Source organism: Nicotiana tomentosiformis, chromosome 4 (genome assembly GCF_000390325.3).
Source record: "Nicotiana tomentosiformis chromosome 4, ASM39032v3, whole genome shotgun sequence".
NCBI classification, from domain to species: Eukaryota; Viridiplantae; Streptophyta; class Magnoliopsida; order Solanales; family Solanaceae; genus Nicotiana; species Nicotiana tomentosiformis.
In genome coordinates this window covers 21,853,883-21,869,534 of record NC_090815.1, presented here as the reverse complement: position 1 = coordinate 21,869,534, position 15,652 = coordinate 21,853,883, and the positions used below count along the sequence as shown (strand labels likewise).

The window sequence follows — 15,652 nt, the reverse complement described above, 5'->3', positions numbered from 1 at the left end:
CCAGATATATGCATTACCCACCTAATTGTTATGTATCGTAGTTAACTCTTTTGAGCATGTAATCCTGTTTCTTTGGAAACCACATACAAGCCTTACCCAGTCGTTTGAATTGACCATCTATTTGAACCTTTTACCTCTCCTGAGCACTTGAATTTGTTATGAAATTTGTAAAAGTTAAAGTGTGGGGTGTTGGTTTGGCTTTTGAGTGGAACTATTGAAATAAAGAGAAAGGTGCATTATTTTGAAAAAGTAAGAGCCACTTGAATTGTAAAAGAAAGAAAAAAATAAGTGTATGGGGGTGAAAAATATTCCTTGATAGTGGTAACTTGATGTAATTGTGCTTAAAGAAGTAGAGAGTTAATGTATATTGATGTGAATGTGGAGTTATGGTTGGACATAAGTGTGGAGTTTTAATGGTTAATTGTATGTATTAAAAGTGCTTAGGGAGGTGTAGTCACTCTTATATCTAAATGTATCCTACCCATCCAGCAAGCTACATTACAACCAATTAATGTCATACTTGATCCTCGATTGAATGAGCTCAATTAGTAGAGTAGTACACTATGGCCAAGCCTATGGTACGTCTTCTGTGGCATAAGAATTTTAGTACAGAGAGTGAGTGAATTCTTTCTATCTTGAGTTCCTAATTGTTCTAAAATTTCATTGTGTGTGGAACTACTCTCGATTGTTGTGTGAGGGCACTTGATTCACAAAGGAAAGGTAATGTCGTTGACCTCCGTGTTAGAGTAAGTGAGCGGGTTGTAAAAAATGTGTGGTATTTTTGAGTCAAATCTTGAGGCGAGGATGTTACGGTATTGTACTTAATATGTTTTAAATATTCTTGGTGTGATGAGTTATGAGAGTTTTTGAAAAAGGTCGCGTCTATATGAAGTGTAGTTTGATTGCTCTAGGATGAGCAATGGTTTAAGTGTGGGGTGTTGATGGTAGGAAATAATCTCGTATTTTAGTCGCTTATCCCACGCTAATTCACTGCACTTTATTTGAGCTTTAATTGGTAGTGTCTTGCACTTATTATGTGTTTTATGCCTTTTAGGAGTGATTCCGAGTTATGTAGATGTTGTGGAGCTAATTCGAGCTACTTGGAGCTATGAAGTCTGAGTAAAAACCCAACAGATTAAGCCAGGATCGTGTTCGGGGGTTGAGGACCAAGGAGGCTAAGGAGGAGTTGGAAGAATACAAGCACAAGGATTTCATCATTCCTTTCTCACTCAAGACTCGAGTTTGGATTGAATTTATGTTTTTCTATACTTTAATTTTATTTGTGATGAATTTCTCCATATCTATGGAGTAGTTCCATTTAAGGTTTGATGGATTTGGTGTATTGATAATTGTTTGTGGATTATAACTCGAGTTTTATGTATTGAATCATTTTTGGATGAATTAATTATTGCATATATAGTCACTTGTGCATGTAATCGAGAGAGGCATAACTTGTGATATCTTTGCATGATATTGTTGGTTGAATTCATAGATTCTTCTAAATAATCGAAAGAGGCTAGTTGCATCATTGATTAAACCTAGTTAGGAGAATAATCAAAAGAGGTTTTCCTAAAGACCAATCCATTACGCATTCTTGCATATCTTCACGTGCTTAAATTGGTTCATCTTGTGAGGCTAGGACTTAATTGAGAGAGAAGTTTTTGCTGAATGTTTGAACTAATAGTTGAGTGAATTAGAGAGACTCACTTGATCATTAGAAGTGAATTATCTAGATTGAGGTCCCGGACAATTATCTTGCACCTATCCTATCAAAACCCTATCTTCTCGCATTGATAACCTTCTTTACTCATTCCTTGTTTCGATTTTCATTAGTCAATAGCTTTAGATTCTTAGTTAGTTTTAGTTACACATATTATAAATCTCAATTGTTGATCATCTTGGATAGCAACCAAGTTAGAAACTACGAGAATGTTGTTTAAATCCAATCCATGTGGATACAATATTATAGTATACTATATTTAATTAGCAAGCAAAATTTAAGTGTGTATTTTGCGCTCGTCAAATTTTGCGGTTCGGAATACTGTAAGAGATTTCCTAGCACAGTTCATAGGCTAAAAGGTCACAAAATTCCTTGCAGACTTAAAGATTAAAAGAATCACGTCTTCGCCATACCATCCGAGCGTAAATGGGCAAGCGGAATCGACCAATAAGGTGATTATTCAAAACCTCAAAATAAGGTTGGAAGCAGCCAAAGGCAAGTGGCCCGAAGAATTACCGGGAGTGTTGTGGGCATACTGGACGATGGAACCTTTCTCTATCATATACGGTGTAGAAGTTTTGATCCCGTGGAGGTAGGAGAATCGACTTTGCGATACTTCTAGGTGGACGAAGAAACAAACAATGAAGCATTACTGGTCAAATTGGAGCAGCTTGTCGAACGTAGGGACTTGGCGCACATAAGGATGGTGACCCAGAAACAAAGAATGGAAAAGTACTATAACCGAAGGGACAATATCCGATACTTCAAATTGGGAGATTTGGTTTTAAGGAAAGTGTCTCAAAACACCCGGAAGCTCAACGCAAGAAAGATGGGCCCAACATAAGAAGGCCCCTACCGAGTTTCAGTTGTCACCGAAAATGGATCATACAAACTAGAAAACCAAGATGGAGTCAAATTGCCGAGCAACCTGAATGTGACTCGGCTCAAAAGGTATTACTGTTGATGGTCACCACTTGTACTAAAAGTATGTGTTGCACTCTTTTTCCCTTTGCCTAGTTTTTGTCCCAAATGGGTATTTCTGGAGAGATTTTTAATGAGTCAACAACGGAATGCATACTATGAAGGAAAAGTTATCAACAGAGATAAGATCTTTAAATAACAAGGCATTGAAACAACAAACCACTGCGGGCTGGTTAGATAGTATTTGTCTCAATAAAAAATTCCTAACGGGAAGCAAAACTTGCCATCGTACTAAAGGCTAGTCAACCGTTCATGAGTGCTCTTTCCTACAAGCCACTAAGGGGTGGTTGAATAATCTTTTGCTCGATAGCAAAGTTCCTAACGGGAAATGAAGCTTGCTATCGAACCAAAGATTATCCAACCATTCACTAGTATTTTTCCTTAAAGGAGCAAGACTTCCAGTGTTCTAATTTGCATTCTTCACATTCGAACACTAGGAGGGGAATAGTATAAGAATACGACAACCTGATTGCTACGAAAATCGGGACTACGAGATCCGGGAACAAAAATGTCTCATCAGGACTGGGGACTGCACAGTCAATCCCATAGAAACAAGTTGTACAAATTGGCCTCATGTAATGGCAATTTCTTTACTTTCAGCAAAACGAATGCTTATGTACTTTTGATGATAGAAGGAAAAATAAAATCCCTTCATTTTATCTTGTTTCTTGTCTAAACGATAAATTGATTTTATCATTTGAAAGTTAACCAAGTACTTCAAATTCTAGTGCCGAAATGAATAGGAGACATCCTCTTCAAGAACACCGTAAACATAAGAGGGCCCTCTCTTATGAAACTCTCCCAGTAAAGGGTTGGTTTTGGAAGAGTTTATGCCCGAACCCAAATGCTATCAGAGAAAAATGCACCCGGAGCCTTGCATAATTCGACGCAAAAAGAATAAACTTTGCACAATGCTTAAACAAAAATCACTTTTATTTATCAAACATGCCAAGAAGCACAAGTACAAAAATACAAAAGGAAAACAACAAAAGGAAAGAAAGCAAAAAGCTAAACTACATCGCCACCAGAACTCGGGGGAAGAGAAGCATTAGCTCCCCCGGGAGAAGTAGGCGGATCTGTCATCGACTTAGAATCTTGGCCTTCATTGTTATTCTCTTCAAGTTCCTCTTCGGTTCTTGAAAACTCGAAACCGGAACTAGAGGAGTCAGTTGCATTAGGCTGAGTCGGGAGGCATTCTCGAGCAGTTGAATCCAAGTGTTTCCTCCTCATATTATACATAGAATGTGTTTTTTCAATGATGAGGGAATCCGCTCGGCGCTAAAGTTCTGATTAAAGCCTATCAACCTCGGTCAGAAGGTCATCCCGCTCAGATCTCGTGGTGCTAATGTTAAGATCAAGATCACAAATAGTGGTTATATGAACCATATTATGTTCCATGATCCTCTTATACCTATTCTCCATCTAGGCACGCTTCTCCTTAGCAGTAGCAGCCTCTTCAGCTTTGGAGTTCAAGGTTTCCTCCAAGTTATTCACTCTCTCAATGGAGGAAGATTCACATTCGGCAGCAACGAGCACAACATATTGAACCTCAACCCATTTAGCCTTAACTTCTTGAAACTGTACATTTAGCTGAGAGGCTTCTTGGCTGAGGGCCATCACTTCCTGCTCACTTTGTTGCAACCGAGTTTCTAACTCACTTGCCTCATCAGCTTTTGCTTCCAACATCGGGAGGCGAGCAATAATTTGGTCCCTCTCGGCTAACATTTGATCACGCTCGGACTTGAGTCCTTTTTTATCAAGGATCAATTTTTGAAGGCCCTCAGAAGCAAGGAAGTTGGCTTGCAAATCAAATACCAAAGTTAGAAACCGTGCCACAAAAAATGAAGAAAGAACAAGCAATAAAAGAGTAAGTTCGATACCACTGCCATATTGTGCATGGCATTATTTAACACTCTCCCGAAAGAGAGTGTATTTTCTTCTTATCCTTTTCTGAAGCCAGCGGCTTCAGATAATTGGCGATTTCAACCGGCCGGGACAGCACATGGCACTCAGTAGACACTAAGAGAGAGACATTCCTCCTTCTCTCGGGATTCGCATAATGGGGCGAGTAGTTGTGCCCTAAATTCCCTTGGTCTTGGGACTGGGGAGGAGGGATATCCTCCTATCGAACATCTGCAGTCACTAGGGGTGATGTAGCAGTTGCTGGTGATAAAGGTATGGCCGCTGTGGAAGGAGATGAAGCTGATGGTGTTTTAGGTTATGAAGCAGTTGCGGCAGAGGCTGTGTTGTTTGTTGGTTGCTCACCAACCGAAGGTGGAAGAGGCTCGGTACTCAACCCCATAGTACTGGGAGTAACAACTGGGACCGGAAAGGGAGAATTGGCACCCTCCACTAAGTCAAATTCTCCCTAGAACGCTCGGGCATCATCCTCGATTGGGGATATAAGCTCTTCAGACTGAGCATTCAGTTGAGCTGATGAAGGTCGTTGTCTTCTTTGTATGGAAGCTCCTTCATCACTGGCTTCCCCATCATCGTCAATAACCATAGTGGTTGCGGCTGGCTCAGGTGCGACTTTCTTCACTTTTTATTCTTACCCTCAGCCGAGGAAGAACGCCGCCTTTTTTGTTGCTTGTTCTCTGTCCGGGGACTCCGAGAGGAAGCTCTAGCACCGAAAACGGATCCAATGGCACCGTTCGGGTGAGAGCCTTCTTCAAAAACCTCGCAGCCTTTACGTGATCAACCAAAACGTCATCCTCAAGGATGGAAACAGAACCCTGCAGGAGACCTGAATCTAGCAAAAAGGTGAGGTTAACCAATTTTCTTATATACATAGATGAAATGAAGGCAGAGTCAGTTTTACGAGTCCGTTTACCATGGTTCTTGGCTCTCCATCCATATTTGAGGGCCAATTCCTTCCACCGGCAGTTTCGGGTATGGGCATGTCCAGAATCTTCTGAACCCACCGATCCAAGCCTTCAACCCTTAGAGGTGTCCACCGAGTTGCTGAAATAATGAAAGGATAATGATCAGTAATGGCATGAAACAACCTTTTTCAGAAGAAAGAGATAGACTTTGAACTTATGAGAGCGAGTTCAGGACTCAGGGAAGGAAGAAGTTGTGGCCGGGATGATATCCCTGGTGGCAACAATGACAAACCGCTCCATCCACCCATGGTCATTGTCGTCATCCATGTTGATGAGCAAAGCATGGAGGCCACGCTTGCTAAAATTTATTATTCCTCCACGAAAAATCTTGGGAGAGTAAAGGTTCATCATATGAGCCAAAGTGAGGTCCTCTTTCGTTTCCTGGCACAACCGCAGCATACAAGCCATTGTTCGCCACACCGAAGGGCCCACATATGCCAAACAAATCAGGTACCGGTGGCACAACTCCAAAATCACAGGGTCAAGTCCCTCGCTTAAAGAATACGCACCCAAACTAAAGGGGTACATGTAAACGTACATGCAGCCCTTCTTAGTGAAGGTTGCTTTCTCCACAAGATCGAGAGCAATGATGTTTAGGTCGTGGAAATCACAGTCCTCCTTTACAGCAGGAATACTAAAAGGATGAATAGAAGAAGGGAATTTGCTAACAACCCAGGTGCGAGAGTTTGAAGAAGGGAACTTCTCTTCGAAATCATTGGTTGTGTTGAGATGATTGGAGATGATGGTGCTCATCTTAGGAGGGTCAGCATCAACATCGACCTCTTTTTCTTTGCTCCTCTTTGGGCCCTCACTGAAGAGAAGATCGGAGTTCTTGAAAGAATTAATGAAAGAAGCCATAATCAGCATAAAGTGATAAGAGTTTTTGAAAAGGATTAAATAAAGATGAAAGCAGAAAGAGTTGAATGCAAAGAAGTTGAGAGAGTTTATGGAACTGTTAAGTGTAAAAAAAGAAAAATGAGGCGTATAAGTAAAGGATTAGGTGGCTAAAATCGTGGCTACGATTACCTCGAGAACCGGCAAAAATATTGTTAAATCGTGGACTAACATGTGTTCGGAGTATTAAATGCGAGAAGACGTGCGTCTTATCAAGCGTCAGAAACTTTTTAGAAGGGTTCAGAAAATATCCCGCCAAGAAAGAAATCTTCACCAACTTTCTGGTGACACAAAGATGTGCCACCGGAAAGCAGGAAGTATATCTGTATAGGGTAAAATTAATTTATATTAAATGATCGTATGATAGCGCGATACGTAGAATCGAAGACAGATGGAAGATAAAGCGAGTAGAAATCAGGTCCGAGGATAACAGCTTCAGTTGGCACTGGGAAGATCCCAAAGGGAACACAGTCAACGGAAGCAAATGAATGTTTGTCACAATTAATGAAGAATATTCCTCAGTATTAAATAACACAATCGTTGCAGAGAATTTTTGAATTCATGGCCTGTCATTACATATTCATCAATGACCCCACTATTGTTATTTAAGAGGGGTTGATCCTAGGACCTTGTTCCTTAGTTATAGTTATAAATAGTGGCTTCAACAACCATTGTAACACACGAAAATTCTGACAAACTTATGCTACACACTATTCCAAGCTAAATAATACTTTATTTTTTTGTCTAACAATATCCTTATTACTGTTTTCGGAAGCCTTGCCCCCGGAACCAAGTTATTTGCTATTTAATCTCGATTTTAACGCTAAGTCTTGCATTTTATTTAATTTATTTATTATTTTGGGATCTAATCGATTCGCTTGTCATAAAAAATACTATAAATTCAACTGTACCGTTTTACGGGTAAACCTTATTATGGATAAAATAGTAAAATATCTACTTCATTTATTTTTCTTAAAGAAAGTGCAAAATCAAAGGCGAACAACTAAAAGTGAACGGAGGGAGTATTATAATACATCAATAATTTCTTTACAAAATACTAAACCACAAATGAGCGAGACATTTAAACATGCTTATTCCCAAAAATATAAATTTAACTACTGATAAGGATATAAAAGAAAGATTCTACTCTTCAAAATCTAATTGAAAAGGTTCTGCATTTGGGAGATAGCGTTAGATTGTCCCTCAAAATAAGCTATAATTCCCTGCATATATGCAAGGTAAAAAGTAGAAGTCATCATTTTAATTTCAAGGAGGTAAGCAAAATTTAACAAAGATGAGGTAATTAATTAATTATGGGAAAAATTGAAGAATTTATAAGAGAGATGTAAAACTTACTGCGATTGTTATAGATGTAGACCTTAAGGAAATTATTTCCCATGTCCTCATGTTCTTGTTCAATATTTCTTGCACATCCCTCAACAACAGTGCTGCAATTATGTAACTCAATTGACTCCAAAGTACAAATTTCCCCAAAATCTGTTGGAATTTCTTTCAGGTTGATGCAATTCCTCATAACAAGGCGTTTTAGACTTGGGAAGCTTTCGCTGCTAGCTTCCCAATGCCCAAATTCTAGCTCACTAAGTAACAATAACTTTAGGCTTTCGAACTTGTCTTCATCACTTAATCTCCATATTGGATCACTCACTGCATTCCTTTTAAGTTTGAGCTCTTCAAGATTTGGCAACATGACAAGAGTTGATATGTCTTCCCAAGAAAAACAAAACCCACCAGCTAAAGTCAGCCTCTTAAGTGATGTTGGAAAAACAAACCTCTTGATAGAGGTCGATCGCCAAGACCAAGAAGCATTGCTGACACACTTCAATGCTTTGAGTTTTGTCAAGCTAGACATATCAATGAGGTGATTAGCCCTATTCTTTCTTCTTGATGAACCTATATGATGGACGATCAATCTCTTTAAATTGGGAATGATAGAAAAGTTTTCATTTGTACAACTGGTGAAACAGAGATTAGAAAGTTCTTCTAGATTTGGCATTCCTATCACAAGATACTTATTTAGAATACTTTCTCTTCTAGGACTAGGTAAATAACAGGCTCGACTCAGATGTATATGCCTCAAGTTATTCATCATCCATATCTTTCCGGGTAAAGTTGTATGTTTATAATCTTGTCCCTCATAAATTAGAGTTTGCAAATTATGAAGCTCTGATATTGATGGAGGAAGATTGTCGTAAGATTGAACTTGGAGATATCTCAAATGAAATAACTTTGTAATCACAAGCGGAAATGAACGGAACTTTTGATCGAAGATGGCCAATACCCTGAGAAGGCTGAAACGGGAGAAAAAATCAAGTTTTAAATAAAGTCGTCTTTCAGAAAATAAGTAGATAGATTTGGTAACTGGGGGTAATAGCTTGCAAGAATCACCAACTGAATAACTTCGAGTTTGAAAACTGAAGCGATGACCATTATGTTTTTGTGTTGGAAGAGTATGGACTGGGTCAATTCTCTCAACACGCATAAACTTTGTTATCTCAACTTCAGTCAAACAGAATTCACGAAGAAGATCATGTATTCCACATGCTTTTATCTTACCATTGAATCTACTTTTTCTTACCATGATCAAGTTCCTGCTAATAAAATCCACCAAATAATCTTCTGCTACTTCCTCCAAACTTTTACCACTTTTGGATGTCCTTAAAAAACCTTCCGCAATCCATAATTGGATCAATCTCCAAGTCTCAACCTGATAATCCTCTGGGAAACCACCCATAGAAAGAAAGCAAGGTTTGAGGTGATTAGGTAAGTGGTGGTAACTCAAACCGAGCACTTCTAAGCATTTATTTGGATGACTAGAAATAATTTCACCTAAGGTTCGGGCAACATCCTTCCAACTTTTATTTGTCCTGGTGATTTTAGAAAGATGTCCCGCGATCACTGAAACTGTTAAGGGTAGTCCTTGGCATTTTTCTACTATTTTCTTTCCAATTTCTTCCAACTCTGGAGGATGATCATGTTCTGGTCCAAATACCTTACCACGAAGTAACTTCCAACTGTTATCTAAATCCAAGAGATGCATCTCATGAGGGCTACTAGGATTTGCATACTTCGCTACCTCTGTTTCCCCAGTAGTCAATAAGATTCGACTCCCGTTGTTGTAATTAGGTGACAAGACCGAATGTAGCGGCTCTTCTTCTCGATGAATCATCGGAGCATAATTTTGGCATCCATCGCATTTTCGAACTAACTTATTCGCGTCTTTTTCCATATCGATCCAGTAGTAAACGGCTCTGATTATTTTTTGAATCAGTGATGTACCTTCGTGGATTTTCCTCAAAACGTATTCGGTGTCTCCTGGTCCCAAACATATCGCGATCGGGCCATTGAACGTTCTTCTGACTAAGGTTCCATCCTCGGAAAACTAAACCGGGATGACTTCGTTCGCAGGGCCCTCGATTCCTTTGGGTCCAAGGGAAGTTTTCCGGTCTTGAGATATTCCATGTACTTATTTATCCAGTCCCAAGTTAGGCTCGTTGAGTTGATCTCGGTGTGGCCTTGTTCCACCACCGATCTTATAAGCTGTACAATTTCTCCCGAGTTGATCTAGCTGTCTTCAACCGACGATCCCAAGTTAGCGAGGGCATCAACTTCGCTGTTTTGATCCTGAGGTATATGTTGCAAAGTCCATTCTTTGAACCGATGTAATGTTACCTGTAACTTGTCCAAGTATCTCTGCATTCGTTCTTCCCTGACCTCGAATGTACCATTAACTTGGTTTACCAAAAGGAGTGAGTTGCACTTGGCTTCTATCACCTCTGCCCCAAGCTTTTGGCTAATTCAAGGCCTGTAATCATGGCCTCATATTCGGCCTCGTTATTAGTCAATTTCTCAATCTTAATAGATTGCCTAATTATTTTACATGTTGGTGGCTTTAGTACGATGCCAAGACCGGACCCTTTTACGTTTGAAGCGCCGTTCGTAAAGAGGGTCCATATTCCCGAGGAAGTTCCCGAGTTAATCAGTAACTCTTTTTCGACCTCGGGTATTAAGGTCAGCGTAAAGTCGGCCACGAAGTTAGACAAAATTTGGGACTTAGTAGCGGTCCGGGCCCGCTACTCAATATCGTAACCACTTACTTCCACGGCCCATTTGGCCAATCGGCCCGAGAGTTCGGGCTTATGCATCACGTTCCTTAATGGGTAAGTTGTTACGACACATATGGGGTGACATTGGAAGTATGGTTTTAGTTTCCTGGAGGTGCTTAGCAAGGCGAGCGTTAGTTTTTGTAGGTGAGGATATCTAGTTTCGGCCTCACCTAAGGTCCTACCAACATAATAAATCGGAAATTGCGTACCTCGTTCCTCCCGAACTAGGACCTCACTTACCGCTATCTCTGAGACCGCCAAGTATAAGTACAGTTGTTTGTCTGTCTTTGGTGTGTGAAGCAGCGGTAGGCTCGATAAGTATCTTTTGAGCTCCTCCAGAGCTCGTTAATATTCAGGAGTCCATGAGAAGTTTTTCTTCTTTTTCAACAGTGTGAATAATCAGTGGTTCTTGTCGAACGACCTTGAAATAAATCGCCCCAGAGCGACTATGCGCCCGGTTAGTACGGTGAGGAAGGAACAAAAGAATTTTTGAAGATATCAAATACTCTTTTTTTTCTTTTTTGGGGAGTAGAGTAGAAAACGAGAATAAATAGTGTGGGCTGCCTGGGGTGTTTAAACTTTTAATCCCACAACTTGTTGTATAACACCCTTTAATTAATTTCAATCATCTTCATTTGATTGAAGTTTTACAAAAATATTTTATTTTTTGATAGACATTTTTTACCTAACTGAACAAACAACTGATTTGTTTATTTGCTCTAATTGAAATAAGCAAGCATCTTTAGGGTTGACAATTAATGGAGAAAGTACGAGGGTTGCTTGGAGTTGGAGGAGACTCGTTGTCATAGCCATATCTATGACTGCAAGGAGAAAGTGAACATATATCATTTTTTTATTTTGATTGGTTCACATTAGTTATCGTGTTTGAAACAGTGATATTTGAAAAAATAATTTCCTAAAAACATACAAAGTCAATATATATATATATATATATATAAGAGTAAAATTCGTAAGTAAAGAAAACCCCATCCCCGTTTTTTTTTTTTTTTTGGTTTCCTGAAATCAAGAGGGTAGGCTCCGATATCACACTGTTTTCCTGATTTTTTAAAAGTGAAAATGTTATAATTGAGCAGAAGGTTTGTTCGTAAAACTACTAATGGGAATCAATTCAGAAAACTAGAGTGTTTCCTTTCAACTTTGATCATTGACACAGCCAAAGCTACAACTAGAGGCGAATCCACAAAGATGTACGGTTCGATCCATTTTTAATTAATTCGGTTAGATTCGGTTCGGCTCGAACCATTTTGAATTAATTTGATTGATTTACAGGCTCTTGATGCATAAATAAGTACGTGAATCATCAAATCAAATAAACTTTATCTAATTCGATTTAATTCTCTCGATTCAAATTTTATTGAATAATGTGATTAAAAATATATAATAAAATAAAATTTAAATTAGCAATTACACCCCTTCAATGTACAAGTAGCTAGATTAATATTATGTCTATTGATGTCATCATTATAAAAAACAAATATTGAGATCAGGAAAAAATAACTATAGATAGATAAAAAAGAAAAAATAATTAAAATTATATTCAAATAAAATTTTGAAGATTTAGAAAATGAAAAAAGAAGCGAATATACAACTTAAATAGATAATAAGAATGGGGTTGCGTGAAGAGGAAAATATAAAGATGAATAAATAAAAAATAAAATAAGAAAAGGCAAGAAAGAAAGGGGAAAAGGGAACAATAGGGACAAGGATATACAAAACTCGGCAAAATACCTTCAAGCCCCTTAAATTTGGCGCAGATTATTGGTTACACCCTTGAACTATTCGTAGTCTTAATTATCCTCCTCAACTTGGTGATTCGAAAGGTGTTACCCCCTTAAACGGTCTCATCCCAAGAAAGAGGCATGCACTCGCATGCCACATGAATTTTTTCAGTCCGTGTAGCCTTTTAGTCACGACCCGAAATCCCAACCTCAGGGTCGTAATGGCGCCTAACGTCCACTTGCTAGGCAAGCCAACATTAGTTAACCAATTTAATAATTAAATAGTTCAAAACAAAATAATAACAATTATTAACATTGACTAAAGCTGAAATACACGAAATATACCCATAACATAACACGATCTAACTCAATCCCAGAATCTGGTATCACCAGTACATGAGCAACTAGAAGTCTACAAGTATAGTTTGAAATAAATATAAATGTTCGGAGATAAATATTAAAGATAGGAAATGGAAGGGGACTTCAAGGTCTGCGAACGCCAGCAGCTCTACCTCAAGTCTCAGAAGCAAATATGATCCGAGCTGACGCACCTTTACACACCGCTGGGACCAATACCAATATCTGTACAGCTTAGCTCGCCGCGGCTCGGACTTTTTAGGTTGAACAATGTACTGATGTGTAAAGAAAAATTTTGTCGGAAAATGATCATTTCTGTGACCACTATGCGGTCGTAGAATCACTCTGCGGACTGCATAATGGTCGTAAAGTGGAGCAGGAGGAGGGCAAGATTTGAGAAAAATTTACGGTGCACTATGCGACCGCAGACCTGTTTTGCGGTGCATTATGCGACCGCAGAACAAGTCAGTAATGCCCAACTTTGGAGGCCAAATTATGCGGCTGGTATGCGGACCACATACCTATTATGCGATCTCATATGCGATCGCATAACTACGTCGGAGCTTCCATTCTTTCTAATTTTTTACCCGACCCAACTTCGATTTATAACCCTTGAAGCTCATTTTTTAGACAAAAATCTGATATTTTAGAGAGAGGTGAGAGCATTTTAGAGAGAGAAAGTGAAGACTTAGTGATTTATCCATCAATTCTTGTTCAAGGTTTGAAGATTTCACAAGGATCTTGCTAGGGATTCAAAGAGGTAAGAATTTCTTTCTCTAATTCTTCAATTTCGGGTTTGGAGTAAAGATAAGTGATTAATAGTATGATTCTTGGGTGTAGAGTATCATATATACATACTAATAAGGTTGTGCAAAGATTGTTAAGTTCAAATGGGTAAGGATTGGGTTGAAAATGGTAGAAATCTCCACATATTTTAATTGAAGATTTGAGGGTCGAGTTGGTGTCGGATTTTGGTAAAATTTATATGGTTGGACTCGTGGTTGGATGGGCATTCATATTCTGTAACTTTTGTCGGGTTTAGAGACGTGGGCCTTACGGGCGATTTTTGAGTTAGTTTCGGATTTTATTAGAAATATTAGTATTTACTTATGAAATTAATTACAATAATTTGTATTGACTGATTCGAATTAATTGTGGCTAGATACGAGGTTTTCGGAGACCAATTCTCATGGCAAGGGCATAGCGGAATAAATAATTATACGGGTTGAGATAAGTAACAGTTATAAATCTTGTCCTGAGGGTATGAAACCCCGGATTTTATGTCATGTGATTATTTTGGAGGTGACGCACATGCTAGATGACGGGCGTATAGGCGTGCACCGAAGGGATTGTAATTTGGTCCGTCCCGTAAAACTGTAAAGTTGAATAACCTGTTGTTAGCTATAAGCTCTCTTTGTGTTGAAGAAATTTGACTGTAAATCATGTTAAAAATCATGCTTAGGCTATGTGATAGTACTGTTAGGATCAACAGAGATCACGAACTTGTTGAATTATTTGCTAATTATTATCTTGTGCTCAGTCTTGATTTTATTAGCGAATCATACCTCAGTCTTTCTTGACATTTGTTGATGCACTATGTTATCTTTGATTGGGCTGATCTTTGTATTTTCTGAGAGCCCGAGAGACTAGAGAGGTGAAGGACTAAGTAAGGCCGAGGGCCTGTTAGTGAGGTAAGGATATTATGGCACGTGAGTTGTCCGTGCAGGATATTATAGCACGTGAGTTGTCCGTACAGCACGTGAGTTGTCCGTGCAGATTATGGCGCTAAGGCTGTAGGAGCCCCTCTGGAGTCTGTACACACTCCCCAGTGAGCGCGAGTACCCATTGAGTGTGAGTGCTGAGGGCTGAGAGCCGAGTGGTTGAGATGTTGTGATGAGCTGAGTGACTGTTACCTGAGAGGCTGTACTTGCTTTGCATTTGTTGTTGCACTTGGTTGCTATCTGTCATTGTTGTGAAATCTCTGAAAGAATTTATATCCGGATTACTTGAAATTGAACTGTATAAAATTGATTTGACTTAAACTGTCGGATTTGAAAGCATGTCTATTCCTTGCTGGAACTACTGAAAGTGAACTATGACTGTGTAGCTCGTCATTATCTTCAGTTCCTTAGTTATTATTGTTACTTGCTGAGTTGGTTGTACTCATACTACACCCTACACTTTGTGTGCAGATCCAGGTATTTCTGAACATAGCGAGTGTTGATCATTTCACGCTGTTGACTTTCAGGAGATTTTGAGGTAGCTGTTGTGTTCCGCAGACTTTGTCTCTCCTTCTCTATCTCCTTGTTTACTGTATTTGGTCTCAGACTATTATAGACCGTATTTTTCAGACTTGTACTCATATTAGATACTCATGTACTCAGTGACACCAGGTTTTGGGAGTGTTGTATCGGAAATTGCTAGATTTTTGGTATTGTATTAAACGTTACATTTTTTTAAATTTAAAGGAAATCATGGGTGATTGATGTTGTCGGCTTGCCTAGTACTGAGATAGGCGCCATCATGACAGGTTAGGATTTTGGGTCGTGACTCTAATGTACTCCCTAAGTGTCGTGCCTAACTTCGATGAGGTAGTGACGAGGCTATGACAAGACACCTAAGTGAAATTCTGTACATATATATATAAAGCACAAAATAACAAGTAAAACGGTAAAATATTAACTGGGAGGGGACATGCGAAAGGGAAAATATCATAAAAACGGCAAATACAAAATCACCAAATAACATCTTTCGAAATAAGTAATAATGTAACCAAGAAAATCACCAAACCGGGAATCAAATAGGGCAAGGAAATGAAGATGGCACGGCATCACCCTTCGTGCTTTTACTAATATCATAAATAAAATGGCACGGCATCATTGTCACTTTGCGAGTCTCTATCGCCCAGGTTTTGATAAACTTAACCCAAATAAAGTCAAATTGCTACAGAAT

At 39.0% G+C, this 15,652-nt stretch overlaps 1 protein-coding gene across 1 annotated transcript; it reads right to left on the bottom strand.

Moving 5' to 3' along the window:
- Positions 1 to 7,476: 7,476 nt before the first annotated feature.
- Positions 7,477 to 11,150, bottom strand: LOC104097089 (putative late blight resistance protein homolog R1B-17). The gene is made up of 2 exons (XM_009603602.4): positions 7,837 to 11,150; positions 7,477 to 7,703 (listed from the first exon to the last, which is right to left on the bottom strand). Exons 1-2 carry the CDS (start codon positions 9,725 to 9,727, stop codon positions 7,684 to 7,686), a joined length of 1,911 nt encoding a protein of 636 aa, XP_009601897.1. The 5' UTR covers positions 9,728 to 11,150; the 3' UTR covers positions 7,477 to 7,683.
- Positions 11,151 to 15,652: the final 4,502 nt, after the last annotated feature.

Excerpts from the sequence above, each read along its gene's own strand:
- LOC104097089 (XM_009603602.4), bottom strand. The coding sequence starts at position 9,727 with ATGGAAAAAGACGCGAATAAGTTAGTTCGAAAATGCGATGGATGCCAA. Across the intron at positions 7,704-7,836 it reads CTACATCTATAACAATCGCA|GGAATTATAGCTTATTTTGA; the intron begins GTAAGTTTTACA and ends GCATATATGCAG.